Source organism: Tasmannia lanceolata, unplaced genomic scaffold (genome assembly GCF_043159265.1).
Source record: "Tasmannia lanceolata isolate RefF3 unplaced genomic scaffold, GAP_Taslan_0.1 ptg000013l, whole genome shotgun sequence".
In the NCBI taxonomy this organism is placed as follows: Eukaryota; Viridiplantae; Streptophyta; class Magnoliopsida; order Canellales; family Winteraceae; genus Tasmannia; species Tasmannia lanceolata.
The window spans coordinates 41,157,256-41,168,169 of NW_027518690.1; the positions used below are offsets into that span (position 1 = coordinate 41,157,256).

Sequence of the window (10,914 nt, forward strand, 5' to 3'; positions counted from 1 at the left end):
GTGAGCGGGGTGAATTTATCCTAGAAAAGGGGCGAATTTACAGGTTACCTTCACAAAAACCCACCTTCTTTAACAAGTCAAAGTGGATTTATGGATCAATCTAATTTATTTTCCAATGTTCCCTCACTTTCTATCACGAATTAAAAAGCCTAAACCGCTAGAATTCTTTCAAAGATTTTCATTCCCGGATGAGGTAGACACATTCTCATTTTTTAAATAACTCCCAAGTAAAGTCAATAGATAAAACTTTATTCTCATTAGAAAATAATCACCATACAAATTACACCTCAAGAACCAAAATGGGAAAAGAGTGAAACCCCAAGAAATTAATGTAGTCCCAAGTAAAAACTACCAAAGAAATGACAGAGTATAACAATGGAGAGCTAGCCCTGTCCTAGTTCTTGGAATTCATGGAGCGCTGGACATTCTCAGCAGTTTGTTTGGTGGCATCAGCTGTATCATTAACGGTTTCCTCTGCCTTTCCAACTACAGTGTCTTTGATCTTTTGGGAGGTTTCCTTGGCAGATCCCCATGCTTCTTGAACTGTTTGTTTTGCTTTCTCTCCCATGTTTTGGGCCGCTTCGGACACACTGCTGGCCACTTCCTTTGTCTTTTGGGCAACCTATATATGCATTCATTTAAAGCATGAGGATTGAGTTTAGGACATAGTAGGAAACGATTGAAGTAGCTTAAGGAAAGGAGACAATGTTTTAAGCAATACTACCTGTGGTAGACGCACTCAATCTTTATTTTAAGATCAATTTAGGAAGAAACAGAATTGTCACCCTCAAGGGGAACATGGCCCACATGACTGCCATGTGTCCTGTGTGCCCCGTTGGGTACTAGCAATCTCTCTCTCTCTCTCTCTCTCTCTCTCTCTCTCTCTCTCTCTCTCTCTCTCTCTCAAAGATTATAGCTGGAAGTAAGCAGGGCAAGGTTGCCCAACATAAAAGGAATCCTGCATGACCCTTGTTAGGTGCCTAAACAATACGCCAAAAGCTCAAATGCAGATGAAACAAGTTAGGCTAGGCCCTTTAAACATGTCCCATATCAGGTTGGGTCCCACCTAGTCCCATACATATGGCAAACCCCACTTTAGGACGTAGCAGATTTGGCCGGTTAGATCTACATGATCGTTGACACTCCTAAAAATATGAAAAAAAAAAAGAAAGAAATATGCCATCCTCTCTCTCTCTCTCTCTCTCTCTCTCTCTCTCTCTCTCCACATTTAGATCGTAAGGAGATCTTTAAGAACTACAGCCGTTGGTCCCAAGAGAAGAAGGATTTATATCACTATTTTGGAATTCCTCGAGTCGATTATTGACTAATTATCCCTTTTTGTCTTGGCCACATTTTACTAATAATCTTAGCCCAAGTATCCCCTCGCATCCTTTTCACCATTTACTATTTATGTGGCACCCCACGAGCATAGTGATCAAGATCATTCATCTTATGGGACTCTAAGAGACTATCCCACTTCAACAGTCCAATGCCAAAGAAGGATCCCGGCCTTTCAATTAAAAAGAATATCTTAGGGAACCTTGCTATGAAGAAACACCTGAGTCAGGATTGTCCCTAATAGACCTCCATATTGCACCAAATGTACAAGATTATATTAGTAAATGTTTTCCACTACAAGAAGACACTTTCATTTTTATAAATAGGAAATGCATCCCAACTTTAATACACATCCTACTATAATACATTTGGCAACTTTAAGGAGGCTGTCTGGGACAATCCTAAAGCAACCTTTCTCTTCATATCGTGGGCCAATCAAGTGATGAATCTTAAGATGAACGGTTTCATTATTCTTTTTATAAATAGAACTATTTTGATAACCCATCTTCTTCTTTTTTTTCTTTTGAGACCTTTAGACACCATTTTGTTCCGTTTAAAATTCTGAAAACTCCGGAATTTTTTTAATTACTTTTCTCTTCTTCTTCTTTTTGAGTTCTTTAAATATAGGTTAAAAAAAAAGTTTCTTTTCGTGGAGAATAATTCAGTTTCCATTCCCCGAACCGTTAAAAAACAAAAAATTTCTCTTTTAAAAATCACTGAAGAAGTTCTTGGATTTGGCTACCCTGCTTGGATAAGTTTATCTTGAATAAACCCACTAGGATTTGTTAACCTTGCTAGCCTGTATAGTATATCCTATGAAATTGTGGCTTTTCTCAACTTGAAGATATGGATGTGGAAGGGCTTATAAAGAGGGGAGATAGATTACCTGTTCTCCAGTAGAGATGACCTTATCTTTCACATCCTCAGCCGTCCTCTTCACTTCCTTTGTCCCATCCTCTGCCGCGTTGGACGCTTCTTGTGACGCACTTGCCTGAATGGCCAAAACCCAATTTAGATATACTAGTGCCATTATCAAACACACCATAATAGATTTCGATCGATCTATATATATATATAAGAGAGAGAGAGAGAGAGAGAGAGAGAGAGAGAGAGAGAGAGAGAATGAAACTCTGACTTGCAAGGGTCGTGGGGAGACAGTAACAAAAGCCCTAGGGTTCCTCCCAATGGTGGGTGTTCTTCTAAGAATGGTGGAACCAAGGTGACGAAATTTGGGAAGGGTGGTTGTAGTAAGAGCCATGTTTGCCATGAACAATATATTTTAAGGGTAGAGTTTCACCAACAACTCAACTTTTTAACTGGGTTCTATTTCTTGGTTTGTTGAATATATATAGATGATGAGAGCATCATGTGATTGTGCCATGTAGCTTAATGGATGGTGGAAATGGGTTATACGTGGCAGTGGATTGTGAGTGGGAACGGTCTAACTGACAGATAGTGGTTGGACCCAGTATTAGTGGGGGTTAGGTTGTTATTGCACGTTCAGGAAATATTGCATTCCATACGAGCGATTCCTTCTCTTGTTTTTAAACTTTGACTCTCAGCAAAGTGCGGATAAGTTGATTCGTGGGTTAGGTTGTTATTGCCCGGCCCAAAAATCATTTCCATTGGTTCATCCTAACCCTCCTCCTATCTATAGAGGGACTGAATATTAGAGGGTTAATATCAACCTATGGAAATGATTTTTGGGGCGCAACCTATTTAGGCTATGGCCAATTTAATGGATGGTGTGGTTCATCCTATGGTACGGGCCATGCCGTACTTTTTAATAAAGTAAGGAGTGTGATCATCAAAATACGGTAGTGGTGATATCATTTCCCTATAATTACACCTTCACCCTTATGAATCTAGGGTTTTGTTTAATATTTTTGGGTCTAGATCTCTTTACCTTTGTGAAATTGGTCTTGGAGCTTTTTTTAATAGATGTTTTGATAGTATTCTTTTTATATCTTTTCTTGTCTTACTTTCATTTTCCATCCTATCCCAGTGGGTAAAATCTGAAGATAAAAGCCCATGTATTCTTCTAAATATACTCTAATATCTATTTCATAAGTTATGAATTTCTCATGAAATTTTCAAACTATATATGAAGTTGACCAGTTATTCATAAAATTTGCATTTAACTCGGAAATTTTGTAATTAATTCAAAAATATAGTAATTTTTAATGGCTACTGACATGTTTTAATAATTGCACAAAATCAGCTTGTCTTTTCTTTTTAACCGGCTTCAAAGAAGGGATTTCTGTGTGTTAGTGTATCAAAATGTGGCTGTTTGAATTTTGTTGTGTTTTTTTAATTATTCAAGACTTTGAAAAGTTCAAAATAGCACACCAAAGATTCCAGATATTTTCCAAAAAAAATTAATTATTCGGAGAATTTTCCCCTAGCACTGATGGCTCGCTTGTACTGGGCCCGTCGTTGTTTTCTTTAAGTCAAGAAGATGGTCTTGAGAGTCAATCTCATTTGAAAGTTTTTAAGTATAAATCAGACCATTTCATGAAAAATAATTTAATTTATTTCAAGGGCGCATTAGGAAAGACCACTTATATGGGCACCACTATCTTTTGATAATGGGCAGAACTCACCTTTTCTTTTACGGAAAATTATTAAAAAAATGCAAAGTTTTTGTTAAAGGAAAAATTCTCAAAAAATTGTAATTTTTATTTGAAAATCTCAAAAAATGGTAGAGTTGGCTAATTTCTCAAAAGGGGTGAAACGCATCCCAATGAGTGTTTTAGGACTAAAATGCCCCTATGTTGCCTTTCCCTCCAAGAAAGTGAGCAACAAATCCCAATGCATTTCACCTACCAATTTGACTTTTTTACCTTCTTCTTTCCACGCCAAAATCAAACTCTATTGGCTGTTGTAAAAAACCCAAACAAAATTCCATTGCAGAGAGGTGAAACTCCTCTCTCCTAAAATGTTGATTTTATTGGATCTTTTCTTTGGCTATCAAACATAAGCTTCTCAAGTAGGTCCATTGTGATACATTTGTATACATTTAACTTGTTCCTTACACCGCTATGGTGTATTGTCATCATCTTGTTTACTTGTTAGGGATTTGTTATGGTTGTGTTAGGCATTTGTTATTGTCATCATCCTCTTTCCAATGCTATGGTGTATCGTCATAATCTCTCTATCTCTTTATTGCCCTCTATGTTTCTATTTAGAGTAAACCAGAATGAAACTCATGTCTATACAATTACAGCCACTAATTAGACCTTCGAACCACTAATTACAACCACTAAATAAAAAGTGAGAATGGCTGTATTTATTGAATTTAAAACACTCGGAACCACTAATTAGACCTAGGAACCACTAATTTTACCTAGGAACCACTATTTACCAATATTTAGTGGTTCCAAGGTATAAATAGTGGTTCCAAGGTATAAATAGTGGTTCACAGAATCTAATATTACTTCAGTGGATGTGAAAGTTGCAATGAATGTATGAACAATAGGTTAAATAGTTATCTAAACAGTCAGATCTTATCATGGTTCATAGTTTAGATGGCCTAATACTTGTTTCGTTCCGAGAGTTTAAATTGTGAGATTGAAATAGTTATGCAGTCAAAACCACTATAAAAAGTGAGAATGACTGTATTATTCGATTTTAAACACTCGTGTGGGACCCGATCCCGCGAGAGGGGTGGGGCGCGAGCCGCCACGCTCTCTCTTGGTCTCTCGTACCCACGCGATTGGCGTGTGCTATTTTATTATTGATTTTAATTCGTCTTTTATGTGAACTTGGGATCACTAAGGCAATCCGAATTCCACACAAAAGATAATGACAGAGTCGCCACCTAGATGTGGGATCTAGGACCCATGATTAACCAGAAATCTAGACTCGTTACCTGGTTACAAGAATGGAAGGTATGGGGAGTTATCCACCACATGCACCATTCATGCCCGATAATTGGTCTTCAATTCCAAAAGTTAACTCTTTTGAATTTCTTTTAAATGGCTCATTCAACTCTCTGTTAATGTGCGAACTAAGTGACATGCATCCTAAAATCTAATTTCAATATGAATCCTAAATATGTATTTTGATTTCTTAATTTGTCTGGATTCAATCTAAGTGAAAGTTTTCCTAAAATTCTAATTTCATGGAAAATTCTAAGTGATTTAATTAATAATTTACAAGAAGATTAATATACAAAACCCCACAATTTGTTGTGGAGCCGACTCGTGATTGGTATGCCATCAGACATCCAAGCTGCCTACGTACCCAAGCCTCACTGGGATCAGAGTCGACGTAGTTCGGTGCACCTGAACTAAGCTACTTATGCCTAACTCATCTAAGACACCGATCTAGACTAGATTGACTGTTTCAACAGTTTTAAGAGAAATTATTTAATTCAAGTTGAAGATTTTATTATCCTGGGACTTCATCTAAGATGCTATATGGTCCTATCTAAGTGCAAGACATCCCTTTGACTAATGCAGGTGAACCTATATCCTAGGTAACTAGGCTTGTCTTATGAGAAAAGTGAGGTGACTAGTGTAACTAGATCTATGGCACGGTTGCTATCCATAGCAAACGCCCGTGATGAGGCTGGACTCCTAACTCTAGGACTCCCTAAAACCTAGGACACGACATCACGCAAATGTTCCTAAATAGGGCTCTAATGGTTCTTACGATGGAAACCGCAATCCAACGGTTCTGAAAGGCATGATGTAAATTGATTTAATTTGCTGAAGTTAATGATTTTCAGATTTCAAGGATTTTCGGTTCCTAAACATCTAAGGAATACCAAAGGCTCTATGGTTCGCAAGTTTCGACCTCGAATCACAACCATGGAAATGGAATCGTGCTCTCAACCCTTGTATAATTTAGCACATAAATTATAGTATCTTATTGCCTGGCATATTTCTCAGGATTTTCATGGACAGTGGACCTCGGAGCCAATATCATACTATAATTTACGCACTCCAATTATGCTGGATCGATCACAATTAGTATACGATTATGGTTACGATCTCGGCAGTTAAATTGTCACAGCATAGCCAATTTACAAAGGCAATCTATGAACCCTAAGGTTTCTGTTTCAAAAAGTTAGGGATTGAATTTATGATGAAAATTTAAGGTTTTTTGGAGATTTTTACTGACTTTTGTATTGATTTGCTATTAAATTGTGATTTAATATCATTAAGACCAGATTGTTAGGAATACACAGTAACCCTAAGCAATAGAACTTCAAATCAGTTAAAACTTTTCCAGTAACAAGATATGGATAATTTTAGATTACTGGAAAATTTTCATGAATTATCATTAAGATTTGATATCAATTTCTGATTTTCCAAAATTTAAATCAGATTATAGATTAACACATCAACTTGTAGCATATCAATTTCAAATTAATCCAAACTTTCAAAGAATAAAGATAATCATGAGATTCGACTACTGTATGACTTTCATGAATTTTTATTACGATTTGATGCCAATTGAAATTCATACAAAAATCGGATGAAACTAAAGAATTACTTAAAAAGCAAACCTAATAGTATTCTAAAATCAAAAAAAAAATTCCAATAGATATATAATAGATTATAAAAGTTTCTATCAAAATTTCAAAACTTAAAAATTAAATCTCCTCCATAAAATCGATTTTTAAATAGAAAAGGGGAATTTGTTTCCTAGAAATTGAAACCCATTTATTAAAATAAATTACAAAACCATATTAAAACTTTGCAAAACCAATTTAAAATTTTTATCTAACATTCCAGTAACCTAAGTTACTGGTTTGTAAAGAAATTTTCAAAAAATTACTAATTTAATACGAAAAAAAATTACGGCACGTAAAACGAAAAAATGATTAGAAAACAAATAAAAAAAAATTTTCAAAAAACAAATCTATGAAAAATTCAATTTATTATTGGAAATTAATTCTGGAAAGTTTCATTAATGTTTAAAATATTTTGATATTTATTAAAAATGGACGAAATTTAAAATAATTTAAAACCGGATTAAAAAAATTCAAAAAAATCCAAATTTTTTTGGGTATTCTGGAAATCAAAACATTAGTTTGGAAATAAGATTTTATAAATTTTGGACATGGTTTGATATACTTTTGGATTCGTTCATTAAGAAATAACCCCTTTCGGGGTTATTGTTTGAAAATTAGAATGAAAATTAAAACGGCCAAACCGTGATTGAAAATTAAGTTTCCAGCAGTATTTTATTTTATAGAAATCCCAAAAAATATCAGTTTTTAAAGGAACCCACGTTTTCTAACACTTGCTTTGATAATCCGATTTAAATCCATATTGAATAAAAAACGAAAGAAAATCATTATTAAATGGAGGAAATTTAATTTTTGGATCAAATTTTGGATTTTGAAAACACATAATCTATATTATAACATACTGAAATTTCAAGAAAAAATTCATTGATTTGATCTATCAAAAGTAAAACCCTAGCATGCTTTTCTACTTTTGATATTAGAAAGATAAAGATCCTACCGTGATCGCGCTCCTTGTCTCTAGGGTGCGTAGATCTGAGGTATACGCTTTGTCGCACCCTTTTATATGATGAAGAAGACCCAAATAACACTCCAATAATTCTTGATTGTGTGATGCCTTGGAGAAGAAGAAGGAATTCAAGAATTTCTTTTTGTCAAGAACACTTGAGACAGAGATCACACTTCAAGAGAAAAGAGATTTTTTTTTCTCCTTGGGAGGAGAGAGAAAAAAATGAATTTTGATCTTTTTCCCATCTTTTTTAGGATTGTTTGCTTTGATTCCTATACAAAAAAGCTAGGGTTAAGAGAGAAATAGTAGTTCCCAATGTGAGAGCTCTCATTTTTGGCTTGTTTCCAATTTTCCCCTCTTGCTTGCTTTCTTTCTTGTTTCCAAATTAGATTTGATTCCAATCTTAATTTATTGTCAATCAAGACATGCTATTCTTTATTCCACATTGCTTCTTTGGAAGAAAACCTTTTTTAAGCAATCATTCCTCTTTTCCTTCTTTCCTTCTTTTCTTTTTTTTATTCTTTTTATTTTTCTTTTAACAAATATGATGTCACCATTGTGACATCATCAAGGTTCGATGCTCAATTCATGTGGGTCAGCCATGTGGGGCGCCCACCATGGTGGTCGACCCATATGGGTGAACCCACATGAGCTCCATCTTTACGGGCTTTAGCCCAATGGGCCATTTCACACGGGTTTCGGGTTTTTCCGTAAAAATTCAATAAAATCTTTCTAAATCCAACATTCTGTATATGGACCCAACCCATTTGACATTTATGGTCCTCACACATGATCGAACCATCTTTTTTGGGAAAATAATTTTTCGGACCAAAATGCCCCTATTTGACAATTACACATCCAAATGTGACCAAAATAACCTTAAATTGGTTCACCCCTAAAGGGAAATGTTAAAAATGGAAAGTCTTTATGATCAAACTTTAAAAATAGAAACTTTTAAAGTTGGGTCCTTTTGATGAGCAATATCAAACAGGATCATTTGGTACCCCCTGAAAATACCCAAAATGCCCTCAACACTTAGAATTTCCAAATTAAGCGAAACTCCTGAGAAATTCTAAATTTAGCAGGTTTTCTAAAATTCAGGAAATCATTCATAATCTCTCAGACATATTTCGGGGATCAAAAGAATTACACAGGAAAATACCAAATTACCCCGAGGTGCTAGAATTTGGCGAGACTAGGGAAAATCTTGAGAAATTCTAAAAATAGCAGATTTTCAAAAATTTATGAACGGACTCACAACTTAGGGACTAAATATGATATGTTTGGAAATGTCTAAAATACCCCCGAAGTGCAAGACTAAGAGAAAATCTTGAGAGATCTAAATTTAGCAGGTTTCCCAAATCTTAAGAAATTACTCTTAATCTATCAGCCGTACCCTCGAGATGGTTTTGGACATATGAGAAATGATTGAAATATCCATAAGATGATGAAAATGTGGAAGCCCCATGAGTTTCTAAAAATAGCAGCTTTTTTAAAATTTGTAAAATCACTCAAGATTTCTCAAATATAACTCGGGGGTCAAATGAGACACATCGGGAATGACCAAAATACCCCTGCAGTTCAAAATAGGCAACAATGAGGGAAACTCTGAAAATTCTAAAAATAGCAGGTTTTTTCATTTTCTTGAAAACTTGAACTTTCATCTTCTAGAGGCCAAAGCCCCTAGAGACCTTCAGGATCGCGAATCAACTTGAAAACTCCCATAATGAAATGAGATCTACCCAAAAATGCATGGATGCCTAATCTAATACTGAATACGGACTCAAGACTCGATGATACTACCGAATCTTTCGCTTTTTAAAGCGTAGCAAAATGGGAGTGTCTACAACTCGGAACCACTAATTAGACCTAAGAACCACTATTACCAGTATTTAGTGGTTCCAAGGTAGAAATAGTGCCTCACACAATCTAATATTACTTCAGTGGATGTCAAAGTTGCAATGAATGTATGAACAATGGGTTAAATAGTTGTCTAAACAGTCAGATCTTATCGTGGTTCATAGTTTAGATGGCCTAATACTTGTTCCGTTTTAAGAGTTTAAATTGTGAGTTTGAAATAATTATGCAGTCAAAACCACTATAAAAAGTGAGAATGACTGTATTTATTGGATTTTAAACACTCGGAACCACTAATTAGACCTAGGAACCACTAATTATACCTAGGAACTACTAATTTTACCTAGGAACCACTATTTACCAGTACGTAGTGGTTCCAAGGTATAAATAGTGGTTACATAGTAGAAATATTGCTTCACACAATCTAATAGTATTTCATTGGGCCTCAGATGTTATGGTGGTTCACAGTTTAGATGTCCTACTAGTGGTTCTTTGATCTTACAGGTAGATTGTTGCGAAGATGGTAGAAATAATGGCTTCTTTTATCTTACACGTTGATGGGTACTTGGAGGATGAAGTATCATTCCAATATGTTGGTGGGACGAAGATGTGTCTAATTGTAAATCGCGAAATTAAATTTTCGGAATTGCAGTCTCTTATTCACCAGAAAATTGGGACCACAGGAATCGACGTGTCATTATCTATAAAATGTCGATATGTCGCGGATCCATATCAAATCTTGTTATATGACATTGGAGATGATGATGACCTACATATGCTGATGATGCATTTTGAGAATGGTGTCTATAATTCTATGAGCCTGTACATAGATATAGAGTACAGAGGTGGAGGAATTACTTCTCAGAACCCTACAAATATTGGTGTACCGTATTCTAGAGCGATTGCACCCATCCCAGAGGTAAAATATTAAACAAACTGGGGTTTTTTGCATCCATTATTGAAATTCTAATTCCATTATTATAACTCACTATTGGTTAGAAATGAAGTGGATATGAATGAACATTATGAAGATCCTATTTTCTATGGAAATACTGCCGTACCTTCTTCTACTCCAATGGCAGCGTCCTTGAGCCCCAAAAATAATTCTATCCCTGCAGTCTCTGCAACACCTACTCGACCTAAAGTTGCTCCTGGAAAACGAAGAAGATACGATGAAGGACATACTACCCATAGGTAAACTAGAGACGGATTCGTAGGGGAATTTTTACCA

At 35.4% G+C, this 10,914-nt stretch overlaps 1 protein-coding gene across 1 annotated transcript; it reads right to left on the reverse strand.

Moving 5' to 3' along the window:
• Positions 1-228: 228 nt before the first annotated feature.
• Positions 229-2,646, reverse strand: LOC143889175 (uncharacterized). The gene is made up of 3 exons (XM_077393374.1): positions 2,474-2,646; positions 2,225-2,329; positions 229-622 (listed from the first exon to the last, which is right to left on the reverse strand). Exons 1-3 carry the CDS (start codon positions 2,603-2,605, stop codon positions 395-397), a joined length of 465 nt encoding a protein of 154 aa, XP_077249489.1. The 5' UTR covers positions 2,606-2,646; the 3' UTR covers positions 229-394.
• Between the last annotated feature and the right edge of the window lie 8,268 nt (positions 2,647-10,914).